General features: G+C 40.2%; 3 protein-coding genes across 7 annotated transcripts in view; 2 read left to right on the forward strand and 1 right to left on the reverse strand.

Annotated features, from left to right (window-relative positions):
- On the forward strand, positions 1–1671 carry coa6 (cytochrome c oxidase assembly factor 6). The gene is made up of 3 exons (XM_086059332.1): positions 1–150; positions 358–502; positions 605–1671. Exons 2-3 carry the CDS (start codon positions 368–370, stop codon positions 701–703), a joined length of 234 nt encoding a protein of 77 aa, XP_085915458.1. The 5' UTR covers positions 1–150; positions 358–367; the 3' UTR covers positions 704–1671.
- Positions 899–13821, reverse strand: slc13a4 (solute carrier family 13 member 4). Its single transcript, XM_086059326.1, has 16 exons — positions 13442–13821; positions 10312–10440; positions 8476–8612; positions 8081–8244; positions 7785–7848; positions 6216–6255; positions 6063–6149; positions 5797–5981; positions 5606–5725; positions 5434–5535; positions 4421–4522; positions 4226–4335; positions 3289–3398; positions 3062–3223; positions 2760–2897; positions 899–2468 (listed from the first exon to the last, which is right to left on the reverse strand). The coding sequence occupies exons 1-16, from the start codon at positions 13562–13564 to the stop codon at positions 2331–2333; spliced, it is 1911 nt and encodes a 636-aa protein (XP_085915452.1). The 5' UTR covers positions 13565–13821; the 3' UTR covers positions 899–2330.
- The window catches only part of LOC147160096 (uncharacterized), an 18138-nt gene continuing 12391 nt past the window's right edge, over positions 12935–18681 (forward strand). For 2 of the 5 annotated variants that reach the window (XM_086059331.1, XM_086059327.1), the window contains exons 1-3: positions 12935–13097; positions 13428–13783; positions 17913–18303. In XM_086059331.1, the coding sequence (XP_085915457.1) occupies positions 17925–18303 (379 nt within the window). In that variant the 5' untranslated portion in view covers positions 12935–13097; positions 13428–13783; positions 17913–17924. Of the gene's footprint in view, positions 13098–13427; positions 13784–16603; positions 16810–17047; positions 17798–17912; positions 18304–18681 lie in introns of those variants that run through there. The other 3 variants (XM_086059328.1, XM_086059329.1, XM_086059330.1) reach the window with 3 other exon arrangements.

Genomic DNA, 18681 nt, shown 5'->3' on the forward strand with positions numbered 1-18681 from the left:
GGTGTGGTGACATCATCAACGCGCGACAGAGAAGAACTGTCCTTCATGCTGTAACCTCGTACGCGTTGTAAATGTACAACGTTTTTTGGGTTTTTTTTTAAATGGGAAAACAGAGGGTATAAATTGGAATATTCTCCGAAATTTGATTGAGTAAGTACTCTGCTTCTTAAAAAAAAAACGAACTACCGGCTTTTTCTCACCGTTCATGTGCTAAACGTCCTGTTTTTGCTAATTAAAATAAGCATGGTATAGCCTGTATAATTTAGTGCTTCGAAATTGCTGCAGTTGTTTTTAGCAGCTAAAAAAACAACAACACGTTTTTAGTTAGTTACCATTTTCGATTCCCTCGACCCACAGTCAAGTGGTGATGGCAGCTCCAAACGCAGTTGAACGAAAGGCTTGCTGGGACGCCAGAGACTTATTATGGAAATGTCTGGATGACAAGTCTGCATCCTGCCAGAGCTTCCAAAGCGAATTTGAATCAAAGTGCCCTGCTCAGTGGGTAAACCATCCCTTTTTTCCCCCTTGCCATTAAAAGCAATTTTTTTGTCATCATCATACACTATATTTGAAGTGTACTTCCGGTTACTATCTTTCCTTGCAGGTCAGGCATTTCACCAAAAGGAGAGACTTCTTGAAATACAAAGAGACGCTTGAAAGACAGGGGTTCACACCGTCTGAAGGCCCCCAGCAGCCCTCCTGACCCTAAAAGTGACCTTTTCTCTTTCTTTTTGGCCATATTCATCTTGAGGACTTACTTGCAATCATTTCTTATTCTGGTTTATTTTTAAATATATGTGAATAATTCTTGAAGTTGCATTGAGTGTAATCTCACTTTGACCTCTTGCTGTTCTCATTTGTGATCATGCATACTATAAAGAAAAAAATACAATGCATATTGGTTTAATGTATTTTATTCTTTTACACATATATGGTCTTCCTAACTCTCATGTCTGTAAATGTATGGAACCAGCTCTTTAAGTCTGTATGTATTTACAAAAATAGGCTTGAAGTCCTCGACAGCGACTCCACTGAGTTGTACTCAGCGTGAGAACTTGAATAAATTACAAATAAAAGAATAAATTCATAGTCTTAGTGATTCTGCATGTAAGATAATTGTTAGAAGCGATAAAAGCCACACATTCCATTGTGTAAAGATATAAAACACCTTTTAATTTTTTTTGCAGAGTACATAATACTTTCTTATACCACCAGATTTAATTGAACATTGATTTTCATAGAATGCAAATATGTGCGCTCACCCTTTGTACCTTAATTTTGCACTCAAACAAACAACTCATTCGCATCAGACGCAGCATTAATCCTTTAGCAGCTTATTATTCAACTGTAAAGCTTTTTTGTTTGTTTTTAGAATTGATGCATCTTATTTAATCTGTCAACAGTGACTCCAAAAACCATTGCCTTGTTTCCATGGAGCGAATTAGGAGTTGTTGTTTTTTCTTCTGTCAGTATTGCATTGACATTTGTGGGGAAATCATGCATCTTTGTATTTGATTCATCATCTTGTAATGTAGTTCCATAAGAATTATGTTACATGTGAACGAATTCTCTTGTACACTGACATACTTTTACTGTGGGTAAAAGTATTGTATACTAATTTAAAGGCACCACTAAAAATGTTCTCCCCAACATACTGTACAGTAGAAGGCATTCTGTGGCTTTGATTGTCACTTCTAGAACTCTGAAATGTCATATCACCGCAAGTGAATGCAGTTAACAACAACAAAAAATCTCTACAATAATATGTTCTATGTGACCCCACTAGAAAAAAAAATAGTTCTTACAGTTCTTATTAAAATTGCGTTTGTGGAATATAAGGCAGCAAAATACAGCCATTTTTATCCATTTTAGGGAGCGGCCATTTTGTCATTTGCTGTCGGCTGAAAATGACATCACACTTGCGCAAGGCTCAGGTATTAACCAATCACGGCTCAGCTTCAGAAAACAGGTGAGCCGTAATTGGTCGTTACCTGAGCAACTGTGATGTCATATTCAGTCGACAGCAAGTGGCCGCCCCCACATGTGGATTTTGCTGCATAAAATCATATTCCTCAAACGCAATATTAATCCATATTTACTAGAACATATTATTGTAAAAAATAAATATATATTGATTTTTTTTTCTTTACAGCTTTCATTGTGAATTGTGGATTGCCCCTTTAGCAGCATTCCTTCCCTCTATCGACCTTCCTATAAGTTCAGTCCAGACTTTTCATGTTGCTTTGTCTGTATAAAGACTTGGTTTTCTTAAAACTCTCAGGTCACGTCATGTCCCCCCTTGCTGGCTTCTCTCCGAGAAGATGGGGGGGCTATAAACTGCTGGTGATGTTTGCAGCCACTGCCCAGGCTGGGAACTCAGTCAAATTAAAGAGTGGAACCCCCCACGTGGTGATGGCCAACATCACCACGGCAACGCCGATCAGGTTCACCCCAAAGCCTGCCTTCACCTGGTGGAAAAAAAAAGGAGACGCTAACTAAACAAAAATATCACAAGAAGCTTCTGCCCTCTAGTGGAAGAGGATTTCATGACGTGTATGAGCAAAAGCGGAAATGCTTCTCTGAGCATTCAAGCCTTTGCCAAGAGTTATGAAATCAAACCTTTCGTCCCTCTGATTACATAAAACACTCAAGCTTTTTGATGCTGCAGGTGCAAGAGAGCATGTGATTTGGGGAATGTGTGTGTGTGGGGGGGGGGGTGTGGGTGTGTGTGTGTGTGTGTGTGCGTGCGTGTGTCGTACCATGTCGCTGATCTGCAGGTGTCCGTAGCTGAAGACGATGGCGTTGGGGGGGTTCCCCACTGGAAGCATGACCCCGAATGACACGCACATTGTGGAGGGGATTAAAGTGTGCAACGGGTTGATGCGCAAGGTCTCGGACTGCGAAGGACGCGTCGATACAGTCAGAAATAAAAAGAACGAAGAATCAGAATGAATAAATGATGACATTTGCAGTAACTCCCAAGTTATGGAATTCACGCGCCTTCCTTCATTTTATGTTCAAACTTATGTTGTGACACACTGTGGCTCAAGCCGGGACGTACCAGTGCGGAGAGGATGGGCAGGAAGACGGTGAGCGTCGCCGGGTTGGAGGCGAACTCTGTGACCGCCGACACCAGCAGGCAGGCGAGCAGGGTGACGGCCCAGGGCGGGAGTCCACTCATGGGCTCCAGCTGGCGGCCGATCCACACGGACAAGCCTGACACCTGCTCGCCACAATCAGTCGCTGTGATGCGCTGCCGAATTGACCAATCTCTGATGTACGTTCTACCTTGCAGCCGGCGGCCAGCGCGTAGCCTCCGCCCACCAGGATGACGATCTCCCACGGCATTAGCCTCTGGAAGTCCTTCCATGTGATCATGGGGGCCAGTGGGTCTGATGCTGTAAATACAGTAGTGGAAAAATGGATTCACTAACTTTAACTAGTGTACAGGGTTCAACTGCATATCTGTGATTGATCTATCCTGTTATGCCATTATCACCAAAGTAATACATTTAAATAATAGTAATACATAAAGTAATTTAAATAAATAAAGTAATCAATAATAATAATAATATTGCCAATGAATGAGTTGAGGAGCTTCAATTAGACAAATGTAGTGCTTTGCCGCCATCTTGTGATGTCTTGGTGCCAAGGAACTACGATGAAATAAGTCATTGAGACAAAAGTAGTGCTTTGCCACCAACTTGTGACAGCTCGGTCCCAAAGAGCTAATTAAGGTGAGTTGAGGAGCTTTGTTTAGACAAAGGGAGTGCTTTGCCGCCATATTGTGACATCTCAATGCCAAGGAACTGTTCAGGTGAGTTGAGGAGCTTTGTTTAGACAAAAGGAGTGCTTTGCCGCCATATTGTGACATCCCAATGCCAAGGAACTGTTCAGGTGAGTTGAGGAGCTTTGTTTAGCCAAAAGGAGTGATCTTGGACCCAAAAAACTATGTTGAAGTGAATTGAGGACTTTTATTTAGCCAAAAATAGTTTTGTTTTGTTGTTTTTTTGCCATATTGCGGCAACTTGGTGCTAAGGCACTATGTTGAAATAAGTTAAGGAGCTTAATTTAGATAAAAGTAATGCTTTTTTGCCATCATTTGGCAAGAAACTCTAAGTTGAAGTGAGTTGAGGAGGTTCGTTGAAACAAAAGTAGTTATTTGCCGCCATATTGTGGCCTCTACGCACATTTTTAAACCTAGTTGGGGCTGTGCAATCTTTACCTGGGCCTCTGTAGCTGGAAGACGGCGAGGAGAATGGTCGCTTGGCAGGAATTAGGAAGAGCAGGAAGCCCAGCAGGACAGACACTGTCGCATCGGTCCGATAACCTTTCCTAAACAAGCAAGAGCAAACATTGCGATTGCACTTTTTTCTATGTTTGATGCACAAGATAAATAAGAACTCTTGGGAAGACTTGCTTCTCAAAAAGTGAAGTCCAGCCTGGCACGAAACCGGGTTCTCGCGTGAACCAAAGCAGAGTCATCAGGATGAAGAAAACACCGGTGACGACCTCCGGGTAGCTACAACAACATCACCCCAAAAAAATTCAATTTAGTAGGGAATTAAAATGTGTCCTTTACGGAAGAGGATTAGGGCCAGTGAAGAGAGAAAAAAAGGTTTGGCAGGATTCTCACTTAATTGGCACAATTCTGACTTTAAAGTGAGAATTATGACGTTATTCTCAGAATTATGACTTTAAAGTCAGATTTCAGAATACTGACTTTAAAGTCAGATTTCAGAATACTGACTTTAAAGCAAGAATTCTGACTTTATTCTCAGAATTCTCGCTTTAAAGTCAGATTTCAGAATATTTAAATCAGGGTTCTGAGATTAAAGTCAGAATACTCATTTTAAAATCAGTATTCTGAGATTAAAATCAGAATTATCATTTTAAAATCAAAATTCTGAGATTAAAGTCATAATTCTTACTTAAAAGTGAGAATTCTGACTTTAATCTCAGAATTTTCACTTTAAAATCAGAATTCAGACTTTTTAAAGTGAGAGTTCTGACTTTAAAGTGAGAATAATAGTAGCACTAATAAAGTCAGATTTCAGAATATTAAAGTCAGGGTTCTGAGATCAAAGTCAGAATACTCATTTTAAAATCAGTATTCTGAGATTAAAATCAGAATTCTCATTTTAAAATCAGTATTCTGAGATTAAAGTCAGAATTTTCACTTTAAAGTCAGAATTCTGAGAATAAAGTCAGAATTCTGAGAATAAAGTCAGAATTTTCACTTTAAAATCTGAATTCTGAGATTAAAGTCAGAATTTTCACTTTAAAGTCAGAATTCTGAGATTAAAGTCAGAATTTTCAATTTAAAGTGAGAATTCTGAGAATAAAGTGAGAACTCTGCCAAAAAAAAATTCTCTCTCTTCACTGGCCCTAATCCTCTTCCGTAGTCCTTTTCCAAGTGGAATCAATTGATACCTTATGGGTCCCAGTTTTTCATATTCCTCATGGATTCTCTTCTCGGACATCATCTCCCTTTTGGACTTGCGTTTCTTACTCAGCGAGCACGTTTCCCTGAAGCTGCATCAACAACGATGACATCATCAACCACACGCATTCATCACCTGCACGACTCGCACACGACGCTCACTTGCAGCCCAGGAAGAGGAAGTGCAGCCACAGCCAGGTGAGGACCAACATGATGATGGCGATGGGGAAACTGAAGATGAACCAGGTGCCAAAGTTGATCACCTTGGCATCTGGATAGCGCCTGGAAATGCAAACAGTCGTCATTTTTTGCAGTGTTTTGCAAAATCACGTCTGTAACGTAAAAGCATGTACGTGTTGAACTGCTCCGCAAATATGAGATTGGTGGAGGTGCCGGTGATGGTGATGAGTCCGCCGATGGTGGCGGCGTAGGTGATGCTGAGTGTCAGACATTTACAGATCATGTGATCCCGCTTGGTGGGATACTGGGAGTCTCGCCGGGCCTTGACCCGCTTCACATTTGGGATCTCGATGGCCACCTGTGGGTGGGGAAGAACCAAAAAAATGATATTTTTTGACATATTTTTTACCCAATGTATATTAGTGGGTTGCTTTCTCACCTGTGGCAAGTGTCCGTTTGCGCGTGTGATGCACTCCTGGTTGGCATTTGGATTCACGCCGACCCCATTGGCTTCTCCAGTCTGTACCTGAAGTGCCAAATAGAGTCACTCATGTAGTTTTATGTTGAAAACAAAACTTTTGTTGACTCTTACCTCAGCCAATGTAGAGACTTCCTGTTTATCGCAATCGTTGCTGCAGGATGAGGAGAAAAATCACAGCAATTAGACAAATGAAAACAAGTTGTGGTTGGTAATGTCATATATCACTATTGAATATGTTTACAATCGATTAATCAAATAATTAGATACAATTTTATTTTGTATTTAAAGAGGAAGTCAACTATAAAAATTTCTTGACAATAATGTTATATGTGACCTCACTAGTCTAAACATGACATTCTGATTAATATTACTTTTGTGGAATATGAATAATGAAGCAAAATCCAGACGTTTTTATCCATCTCAGGGGGCGGCCATTTTGCCACTTGCTGTCGGCTGAAGACGACATCACAGTTACTCGGGGCTCAAGCATCGACCAATCACAGCTCCCCTGTTTTCTGAAGATGAGCTGTGATTGGTTGTTACCTGTGACCTGAGCAACTGTGATGTTATTTTCACTCGACAGCAAGAGACAAAATGACCGCCATCTGATATTGATAACAACTGCTGGATTTTACTGCTTAACTCATATTTCACTAATGCAATATTAAGCAAAAGATTATTATTGTCAATATATATATAAAAAAAAATTGGGGAGGGGGGGTTGACTCATACTTGACTCATTGAGCCATTTTCAGCAGTAAGAATATAATATTTTCTCTAGAATTAATTTGATAACTTGATTCTTTTTCATGTACAATTAATACCTTTAAAAGCACATTTTGCCACTTGCTGTTGGCTGAAAATGGCATCACAGATGCTCAGGAAACAGCTAATGACCAATCACGTGTTTTCTGGATTTGGTCATGTGACGTTAGCAAACTGAGCCATGATTGGCGGTTACTTCTTTTCTGAGCATGTGTCAAAATGTGTTTTTAAAAGTATTAATTGTAAATGAAAAATGTTGACGTTATCACATTAAATACAGACAAAATATCTTCTTACTGCTGAAAATGGCTAAATGAGTCGAGTATCCCTTTAGTTTAAAGACACATTTTGCCACTTGCTGTCAACTGAAAATGACATCACATGTGCTCAGAGCTCATGTGACAAACAAGCATGGCTCAGTTTGCCAACGTCACATGACCAAACCCAGAAAACAGGTGAGCCGTGATTGGTCACTACCTGCTTCCTGCGCACGCGTGATGTCATCTTCAGTCGACAGCAAGTGGAAAAACATTTTCTTGAAGATATTAATTGTACATAAAAAAAAAATGAAGTTATCAAATTAGTTCTAGACAAAATATTAACTTTCTATTGCTGAAAATGGCTCAATGAGTCAAGTATCCCGTTAAAGTGTATTACAAACCATTTTTTCCTGATTAGAGTTTATTAACAGATTATTTATTTGGAAATGTTAAGCAACGCTCAACTATTGTTTTTAAACTGATTAAGTTGATGGTTCAATAATTGTTTTCCAAAGTAAAAGCAAATGGTTGCAAAGGTCTTATTTTGATATTGATAAGTTGATTAATCAATTAATTTTAGACTTCTAATTTGAATGTTATTTGGTTTTACTTCACATTCAACACATTTAATTAAATTAAAAAAAAAACACAATACCTGTCATTCCGGTAGAGCAGCGCCAGGTGGTTCTTATCCAGGTTCTCTTCTTTATCTGAAATGGCTGCAGAGTAAAACAAAAAAGCCGCATGTATAATGGAATATATGGTGTTCCGCAGGGTTCAATTCTGGGGCCTCTGTAGTTTTCATTATATCTGCTCCACCTCTGGGTTCCATCTTAATTTGATAATTTATTTGTTACATTCTCAATAAAGAAGGGTTCGGTGAATATGAAAGGAAACCGGTGTGGTTAAGAACCAGTGTTGTGTAGTAGTCTAGATGGCCAACATTCGTACCGCTGTCATCCTCGGTGGCGTCGGGCTCGAGGTTGTCGGCCATGCCGGTGCATATGAGTTGCTGCAAGACAGCCTCGGCGATGGGCATCACCATGGCTGTGGTGGACGTGTTGCTCAGCCACATGGAAAGGAACACTGTACAACACATGAAACCCAGCACTAACCTGCGCAAGACAGCAGCAAAAAAAAGACAGTTTGAGTTTGGCTGCTTTAGAGCGCCTCGTTGTCATGTCGTGGAAAATTTTGCAGCCTCATTTCAGTTTGAATTTGAAATTAGCAGGGATGTTAACAACACTCTTCTCTGCTATGTGTCAAATTCTCAACTTAATTTGTTTTGCGGTTAGCCTAGCACTTTGGCGTTCGTTTTTTGTTCTGGTGCACGCTCCAACGCTCACATGCCAGGCTTGGCCCCCGCGATCATCACCATGCGCAAGGCGATGCGCTTGTGCAGGTTCCACTTTTCTATGGACGCGGCCAGACAGATGACTCCCATCAAAAGCAGCGTGGTGTCTTTGGAGTACTCGGCCGCCACCTGAAAACGCACAACAAAAACGAGCCTCACAGGAAATGCCGGTTGAATGCGGCCTTTTGACCTCCTTCACCCTACTGCGCCCTCCCCTGTCTGGATCAACATTTGTTCTTTTTAATCTCGCCATTGTGTAAGCCAGTGTCTCGTCACCTTTCACCTAAAGCCTGCTGGACTTTGTTCTGCCGGACTCGTTGCCATATTTCATACATGACGAGAATCAATTCTGTACAGGACATGGGTTGGAAACGCTTCATTTGAAGCATCTTTTCTTTTCTTTTTTACCAGAAAAAGTATGAGTAGTATACACAACACACATATATACATAAAAACATAATATATTTAAATACAAGCAGCCTCCAGCTCAGCCAGATGTTTACTCTCTAAACCCACTCAGGTGTTTTTGGGTGCACAATTCCCAGCTCTCTGTTGCCACTACCGATCAGGTGGAGTACACGCTGAAAATGTTGTGACAGACAGGAAACGTTGCATAAAAGCTCTCCGCTTGCATATTTATGGATCGCCATCACAAGAGGCTTACAGTGTGGTTAAGAGGCGGCTTTGCGATTTGGTCACACGGCACACTTTTTATGTAACGCTGAGATAAGAAAACGGTAAAGAAAAATGAAGACTGGTGACTTATTTGTGATGCTACATGCGTTGCCTTCTAGTCAACAGAACAGTCAACAATTAGAACTGTTAAAATGGCACCCGCAAGACTTCAACTCACAGAAGGATCGTTCAACTTTCGGTCTGATCTGGACTTAGTGAATATTAAATGACTCAGCGAAGACATGACTTTTTTTTGCATTGCTATGAAGATTTAACGCCTTCCACACGCACAGTCAGAAATCCAAATCTCTCACTTTTGGCGGTTCAGGAAATTTGTGCGTTTCACGACATTTACAGGGTGTTCGTCTTGCTTTGGTACAGCTAAGTGACTTTTTTTGTTTACATGTTTGTGCACTTTCTGTAAAACTAGATGTCAAAAGATGGCACCAAAGCCCAGGCTAAGAGGAAAATAGTAACTGGCTTCAAGGAAGAGCTTTGTATGTTGAAATAATGTCAAAATATTTTTTAATAGTACTAAATCACATGACTTGAATAGTTAATTCACGATTAATTGCAAATTTCACATCTGTTCTAAATATACAATGAAATGTACAATAAAATATTTTTCTCCTAAATTTTCATATTCTTGCTAACATAAAAATGGACACAAATGTTAAACTAATACAAATATGGCTGCATCTTTTAGTCATTGACACAGTAATTTCATAATAAGTCATAAAGTTGAGTTAGAATTAAAAAGATGTACGGTATTGTACTGTAATTTTTTTTAATGTGATATTGATTTGTGTTGGGGTCATTTTTTCTGCCACTAGAGGGCATAATTGCATTTGTAAGACGTTGGTGGCAGCTCAGTGCATTTTTCTTTTTATATTAAGACTTATCTAATCTTCTTGTGAAATTCTGCACATTTTTATAATTGTAAAATACAACTTGACCCCAGTCTCCACAAATAAAAGCATTATTATTTATTATTGTTCAATTTTGACATGGACGTTGTCTTCTGCGTTGCGAATTCCCAAAGTACAGGCTTTCCAAGTAAGATTTTTTTGTGACATTAAAGGAACTTTATAATTAACTCAAAATTAACTCACTAATTTGACACCCCTATAATGTATATATTTTTTTAACTTACCTCACTTGACTTGAGTACCCCAAAGAGTGGGTAGAGGAAGGCAGGGACGAGAGCGGCAGCACCCAATGGAACAGCCTCAGACACCCAGTAGACCGCCGTCACTATTAGCACATAAGCGCAACATGCCTCCTGCAAACAGAAATGCCCAATGATGCACGTTAAATGCATCAATTATAATCCTTTTTTTTTTTATAAAAGTTGGATGACGGTTAAAATGATACAAACCTTATATTGACTGTAAAATCAAATTATGGCAGAAAGCTTGAAAGGTAGTGGCCCTAACATTCTTCCCTGGGGTACTCCCAACATGTGGAAGTGAATTGATTTGAACTGATCAACCTGTTTCATCCACTGTCAAAGTCCAAGGGTTATCAATTTATCACACTTAAAACTATGAGCTGCGTCTTCCATTGTGATCAATTTCGAAGACTAAAGACATATGTCCATTTTGTATGCACTTCAGTCTGTAATTGAATGAAGAATAACAAGAGAATCTGAGTTGTTTCATAGCGTTCAGTTTTTGTTCCAAGTCTATTTACTTATGAACAGCTGCAACTGTGCTGAATCGGCACCAAAAATTCACAGACAAGTGGACAAGCCGGGCTGATAGCGGGGTTGAAAGCAATGCACAAGGATGCGAAGGTGCTGCGGGGGTTGATGAGGAGGATACATGCACAGATAAAATAAGTAAACAGGACGGGAGATACAAGGAACATGGCCTGATTCAGCACTCACTGATTATTGATTATTGGCTCCTGTTTTATCAGACGAGGCTGGGCGACCTTCAAACACACGTCGCTGATTTCTTTCTTGCTGTCATTTTGGAAGTTAAAGCTAAAGTGCAGCGTGAGCAATAGCTGCTGATGTAATAATCAGACTTTAAGGGGCTGGCATTTAAACGCAGTTAGACCCCAGTTACTTGGTTTGAACACACACACACAAAAAGCATGAATTGAGCTTTAGATTTATGTAGTACCAAAGCAAAAATAATGAGTATGGCGAAATTTAAGCCTAATTGATTGGCTCATCACGTCCCTGTTATCAGCTGTCAGCGCAGGAAATGATCATGAGTGGCATTTACACAAAGTAACTGAAAGACAAATTGGGTCAGAGGGTGGAGGAGAGATTGGTGTTTCCTGAACCAATCAAGAAGGAGCTATAATGATCGTTTTAAATGGTTAAACTCAAACTCATGCAAACATGTCAACTCACACCAAAATGTCATCCACTACTGGAGATTAGTTTTGTTGTGTCATTTTGCTCACTAACAAGTAAACAAACGTGAACAATTTGGTAATTAATAAGCCAGGTTGACTGCGACATGAACTGGATGTTCTGTTGTAGTGCGGCTGAACACACACTCATGCACCACACACACAATGTCACATTCCTGAAACAGTCTGCGGTCCCCGGTGTCGTAAGAAGCCAGCGGGAAGCCGACCCAGCGTGCTGTCGGTGGCGGTACAATGATTATATAACTTCATTACTCGGATTATTATTTTTCTTTGTGTTGATGTTCTGGCACCTCACTTCTGGCTCTGCCTCATCCTGGGCCGACGGTGTACGGTGCCAAACATGCAACGGCGCTGACATAACAGCAAGGAGAGCTGCGATTGGCCGGCGGGCCGCGAACACTCCTTTGGATGAAAACCACCAAAAACAACAATATATATTTATTTTGGCTACTTTTTTCTCACTTCACTTTCACTGGAATTATTCTTCAAGTCGAATATGCGCACTTTCGAACGACAAAACTAGCACAATTTTTTTTAAATGCAAGCAGAAAACACAACCAGTAGCCTAGCTGTGCTTTTGCTAGGTAACTTCGTGAACTGATGATGGCCTCGATGTTGTTAAATTCAATGCTGCCATCCAGTGGCAGGGTGTCTGAAGCTCCTTCGTATTTTGTTCGCAACTGAGTAAACGAGCTAACTAAATTAATACATAAATAAATAGAGTAACAGCTAATAACATTAACATTCTTAAATTGTGGCATTTGTTACTAGTCAATGAACCACTTACATTGCTTTTTAATATAAACATATAATAATAAGAAGGAAAAAAAGTAGTTCTGCGTTATATACTTGCCCAAATTTATAGATCAGTTGCAAAGTTTTGCAAATGAATTATTTGGCTTAGTGGTTGTCTGTTGCGGTTTAGTAAGTTGCAGGAAGAGATATAATTTTTATAATAAGTACTAAGTATCCGACCAAACTGCAATACTGAACTTGCTTAAATAAGCTTTACCTTCGTTAGCCTGTTATCATAATTGCCTATATGTCATTTTACTGTCGAAATATGCATTTTTTTTTAAAATCCTAATGTGTTAGCTAAATGTTTTTTTGTGTGTTTGTGTAGGTTATGTCATCATTTAAGCAAAATTCAACTATTGATTATGACTTAACCAAAAGACTTTGGTTTGATTTTCCAAGCCAAGTACCAACTCCTTACACACTGGATTACATTTTGCAATAATCCTCTTGTTCTTGGAGCAATTTTTACATATCAGAGATTTGCGTCACCCCCCCCCCCCCCCCCCCTCATTTCTTCGAGCATGAATGGGACATTTATGCTTCCCTGAACCCTTTTGGCCTCATCTTCCACTGATCTACATGTCATCAACATGACGCGACATCTCCGCACAGACGCAGCCTGCTGATCAGGATGAGCATTCATCACAACAAAAGGGCCTATTGATTGATTGCACACAACAAAATCCCATCAGTCGACTGCAGCTATCAAAAAAGGAGCATCATCAACAACAACAACTGGATTTTAAACCCGAGGTATTATTGTATTATTTTTTTTCTTGTGTATTATAACGACTAATTAATTGGGTAAAGCATTTGAAAGTATTGTTAATTTTAATTTGGGTGTGATAGTAAATTGTTATGGGCTGTAAGAATGTACAAATGCAGTACTGTTACTGAGTACAATTTTCACATTCAGAATGTGTACTTTATACTTATTTGATCAAATAGACTCTTAATACAACGTTGATGTTTTAACACATGTATCTTAATTTTACTCAAATAAAGAGTAGGAGTTTCAGATTTTCCTAACAAACAGACGCACAAAAAAAACCTCTCATGTTCTTTTTTCTTTCACATATCCAGTTGTTTTGACTCACGCTGGTGGGGTGGACGAGTGGAAGTGGTAGCAGGGAGAGCGGGATGAAAATCACCACGATCAGATTCCTCGCCCTCCACAGCTTCCTAAACAGATCCATCCTGGCTGCGGCCTCCAGCCTCATGGGTGACCCGGGGCTCTGGACTCAACAGAACCGGCCGTGAACGTCACCAAGCAGCCGAGTTGGACGGAAGGCTCCGGTGACCGCAGGCGGGGGCAGCACAACCGGACCGGGAGCGAGGAAGAAAGGTGGGCCTGCACACTGTTTCCAAAGTTCGGCTGGCTGTGCGCTTTTACGCATGAGTGGATCGTCCTGAGTCCTGACTCCTGTCTGCAGCATCAGGTGAGGCCCCAGCGGCTCATTTATTGGCCTGCTTAGGTATGCTAATCAAGTGTTGCTTTGTATCGACCTCTGTTGTGTGTCAGCCAATCACACTTGAGGTGTTTGCATAAGGGCGTGGGCGTGTTCAAGGGGGTGCCACGGGTGAAAGGGTAAAACATTTGAATGTTAATACTAAAACAGTTTAGTATTATTGAATATTTTCAGAATGTTATTACAGAATGTTAATAATAATTATGAACCCTGACATTTCGGTCATGTTACTTTAATATACATTGGAAATACAATGCAATTGCATATACACACAACACGTGTACTATAATTTCTCTGATGTACATCTATATACGGCTCTGCATGCAATCATCCTACACCGCCCTCTAGCGGAGGATGTAATGTTTAAGTAGGCATGTATGCAATACCAGCATGCATCAGTGGTGGGCCTATTTGTGTGCCCAACGACCACTTTTAACTTAAAAAAAAAAGTATGGAAATATATTACATTGTTTATTTATTCTTTATATTTAAAAAAATACTTTAAAACTCGTTGTGTTATAAAAATACATTATTTTAATTTTAAACAAGATTTTTTTTTTAATGAGTGAATATATTTTACTGAACCTATTACCCCATTCTCCATAAAAAATGGATAATTGATCATTTAAATACTTGGTGGGCCAGATTAAAATAATTTTTAAATTGATGTGTTAAACTGATAGTTATCGGGTGGTTAAGTTGAATTGATTGCATTTCATCAGAACTACGCGCAAATAATATTAAAACGTATTTTATAACATCCCATTCTTAGCGCAAAAGTCTTGTTTAATGTTTACAGGAATGGCAGACATTTCACTCATATGCATCAACTATGTAAAAAAAAAAATCATCAAATGACCAGGACGTTTGTTAAATAAGGATTAACTGTGATTTCCTCATAAAAACAAACAATCAACTGACGGCTGCTGCCGGAAAACAAGGACTCAGTAAAAAGGATTATCCTCTCAGTTTAATATGATGTGGTCAGAAATTTTAGCACGTGAGTCATTTCAGTATTAGTATAACTTGTAGTTGTATGCTCAGAGAACAGAAAGAAGGCTGCGAAGTGTCCAGATGAAGTCGGCTCGATCCCGTCCTTCATGTCTGATATCTTCATTCAGGCGTGGGAATTTCTTTAATGTCAAAATGTGTTTTTCCAATATACAATGAATATAAAGTAAAGTCCTTTGGAGCACTACCCCTGCTCAACAAAGAAACATGCCAAATAAAAACAATAAAAACGAAAAAGTAGGAACAATCTGTAAGAGCAGTTAATAGCCACAAGATGGCGTTGCACACATACTCTAGTCAACACTGTGGCTTTGAGCCGTGCCCAGCCTGATATAAAATGTACTATTTCATATTTTCACATTATAGTGCACATTGAGATGTCACTATAACCGTCGACATTTATTTTTATTTGCCATGTTTTTCTCACATGTGGTTTAATGTGGCATTACACCAGAGGAAAGCTACAGTATCTCCAATTGGAATGATATCTTAGTGAAAGACCCCAAATGCAAATCTGCACTTCCCGCAAAAGTGACCTCAGCTAAGAAGTAACATACACGGATCAAAAAACATTTCCCCTCTCAGAAGTATCTCCTTTGCTGATGAAGTGTGTAGACGTGCGTCCTGGTCCCCAGCGCAGCTGAGGCCAAACATTTGAACATCCATACTTCTGATTTTCTAAACTGCTGCTAAAATTGAACATCAAGCCTGCTGAGGATTTGCCTGCTCGAATTTGCACCAAATTCACAGAGATGTTCTCAAATGTCTACAAAAATATTGTTGATTGAGGTGATAATATGTTAATGGGTATGAGTTAGCTGGAGAAGTGATTGACAGTGTGGCAAGTGTACCATAGGTGGGCTCCCTCTAGTGGTACAAAAAGGAATCACTGAATTAAATGTGAATAATTTTACAGTGGCATCGGCTGATGAACCCTGCAAACGTTAGTTTTTTGGGGGGGGTTTTTTGAGGGGGGGGGGCGGAGAATAACTCTTTGGAATTGTCTCAAAACTGCTATACAGTATGGATTTTTCTTTGTCCTTTTTCTTTTTACATACTAAACACTTTCGTGGGTGTTCCAAAGTGTGTGAGCCAAGAGAAGATGAGACGGACTCAGACGGATTAAACACACACATACACGTAAAATAATCGAGTTGAGTCTGAATGCAAGTGTGTGTGTTTTGTATTACATAACAGTGTTTGATGTGCTTCAAGAAGGCTGCGTAAGGGATTAGGGTCATAATAATGATTTGCTCAGTTTGTGGATGTCTGCAAAGACGTTTAATACTCGTCATCTCTCAATGTACTCTGTAGTGCAGGGTTCTCAGTTTTACAAGGGGTTCTAGGGACCCCTTACAGAAACCCCTTAGAACCGTGAACAGTGAATTGCTTTCACACACGAGCCTGATTGTGACTTGATGTATGAAATTCCTCTTTTACTGAGAAGTGATTTTCACAGCTAAAGTACGACAACCGGAAATAATGACTTCTTCGCAAATGCGGCTTTTCAATAATAGATACACTTTATGTGCGCTGTCAAATCAGTGACGGTCAAATTAGTGCGCATCACTACGTTGGTGTATCATCATCACTGTACAAAGCTGTGATAGCGATGCTGACCCGTGATGAAAACATCACCGCTGAATCCTACTCACTCAATCTCCTTTCGTCCTGTTCTGTGTCCGATTGCTTTGCCGCTCTCATGTCATCGCTCACTTTCTCACCCCCTCTCTTGCAATTTAATCACTCTCCCGCTTTCTTTTTTTCATCCTCTTTTAGCCTCTTCCTATTTTTGGTCCCACGTGCATCAATGATTCATGCGTTAGGGTGGACGTTCTGTCTGGAGAGGCATCAACAAGAGCGATCACGTTCATAGTACACCTGAGCATCTATACCTGGAATAATAATACACGCAGTTGGGATACTAAAAGATTCACTCCGAGTGGACAGCAAGTGCAGTCACGTTTCATCCCATGGATGCTCACGTAAGAACTCAAATCTGAGCGGCCTTTCAGTCCTATGTACACAGTCACTCAAGATTTCAATAAACATAACCCAATTTGGTTCGTTTTTATTGAATTACAGGGTCAAAAAGGGACCAATTGAAACTTGGGTAAATTTGACCCACAAAAACTGGGTTAGTCAAAGTGACCCAACTTTTTGGGTCAAATGAATAACCCATTCTTGGGGTGGTGGTGGTGGTGGGGGGGGGGGGGGTCAACATTATTAATTTGACCCAAAAAGTTGGCCAGGAATGGGTTGAATAACGCAAAACGTTGGGTCAAATTGACCCAAGTGGTGGCTGTTCGCTTTTTGACCCATCAAATTGGGTTATTTATAAGAGAAATGGTTATTTTGCTACAACTATAGTTTTAAAGCACAAACCCATTTACACACGGTGAATTTTAACAATATTATCAAAAACTCCAAAAACTGTTAATTTTTTTTTTAATGGGTAAAAAAAAAAATACAAAAAAAACCAACCACTTCTTGAGTCAATTTTACTCAACTTTTTTTTATTTTATTTTATTTATTTGTTCGTACAAAAATGAACCTCAAAAGTTGGACAGAAAAAAAAAAGGTCGACTTAACCCAAGTAGCAAGTGGGTCCCTTTTCGATTCATAATTTAAAAAATAATAATTTTTACCCAACTGTTTGCAGCGAGCAATGATTCAAGGATTTCCGCCATTCATGGAGACCAATGTACTTTGAAAAAAAAAAAAAAAACAATAGAAATGTACAGCGCATCGGTGAGGATGACGATAGTATCGTTGCATTGCTGACAGCGAGCTGCCCACCACAACAGCAGCAGCTTCAGCAGGGGTGCACGTGAGCGGGTCACAGCGGTGGGAGCACGCAGCCACTGCATGAGCGAGAGCTCAGCACAGCTCATCCGGCAAGTGGCTGTTACGCAAGAGCTCAGTCGGCCCAGCTGGAGATCAGAGAACAAGTTAGAGAAAGAGCGAGAGAGAGTGAGAGAGCGAGAGAGAGTGCAAGAGAGAGAAAAACAGAGAAAGAGAGAGAGAGAGTAGAAAATAGCAGTAAAGCACAAGAGAAACAAACACTGACTCTCTTTCTGCTTTCCAGTCGACATCATGAATGGGATTTCCCGAAGAGGACCTGAAGCAAGCGGATCCAAGAAATGATGGGGTCAACACGTGTGACCTTGGTGCTGTGAACTTCTCAACTGGTCCTCTCGCATCATTTTTCTCCATGGTTCCGAACGTTGAACTTGCTCCTCAAAGCCCTCGCGTCTGGGTGCTGCTCAGTCCTTTACTATGCGCGCTGGTTCTGAGCCGAGGCTCAGAGATAAGCCCGGAGGACTTGCGGAACTCCACCGCGGATGTGACCCCACCGCTGACTCCGGGGGAATGGGCCGGCACCACGGTCCAGGTGCAGCCGGACCTACAGACGGAGGGCCGGGCGACGACGGCGCAGACTGAGTTGGAAACGCAAAGTCCGACCAGTAACTACTCAGGTAGGTCTGTCGCCGCCGGCAAACTTTTTGAAGTGCTTTTTACTTGAACTGAACTTGAAAGTTAAACAAAAAATATTGTTCTAAAGTTTGAAAAAGGTTTAAACTGAATGTGTACAGAGCTACAAATGTCATTCTAATATTTTTGTATTGTGTTGCATGTTGTAACTCCTACTTGTACTTAATTCAGTGATTCTTTCTTCAACCACTAGAAGGAGCCTGTGTATACTCGTACCACACTAAGAATCGCTGCACTAAATAAAACAATGACTTCTCCATATCTGGACTGATCAGAAGCGTTGATATGATTGTGACGTCACATAAATATGACCTTTCCCATTCAATAAAGTCAGAACAAAAGAACACAAAAAATTACTTAAT

The sequence above is a fragment of the Leptonotus elevatus genome, chromosome 17 (genome assembly GCF_054856555.1).
Source record: "Leptonotus elevatus isolate MCC_2025b chromosome 17, RoL_Lele_1.0, whole genome shotgun sequence".
Lineage (NCBI taxonomy): Eukaryota > Metazoa > Chordata > Actinopteri > Syngnathiformes > Syngnathidae > Leptonotus > Leptonotus elevatus.

What these genes read in the sequence shown, in the direction of transcription:
- coa6 (XM_086059332.1), top strand. Translation starts at nt 368, where the DNA reads ATGGCAGCTCCAAACGCAGTTGAACGAAAGGCTTGCTGGGACGCCAGA. An exon ending in CAAAGTGCCCTGCTCAGTGG is followed by an intron (nt 503 to 604) that starts GTAAACCATCCC and finishes CTTTCCTTGCAG; the next exon opens with GTCAGGCATTTCACCAAAAG.
- slc13a4 (XM_086059326.1), bottom strand. Translation starts at nt 13,564, where the DNA reads ATGAGGCTGGAGGCCGCAGCCAGGATGGATCTGTTTAGGAAGCTGTGG. An exon ending in GCGGGGGCCAAGCCTGGCAT is followed by an intron (nt 8,245 to 8,475) that starts GTGAGCGTTGGA and finishes TGTCTTGCGCAG; the next exon opens with GTTAGTGCTGGGTTTCATGT. An exon ending in CTGCTCTACCGGAATGACAG is followed by an intron (nt 6,256 to 7,784) that starts GTATTGTGTTTT and finishes CTCATCCTGCAG; the next exon opens with CAACGATTGCGATAAACAGG.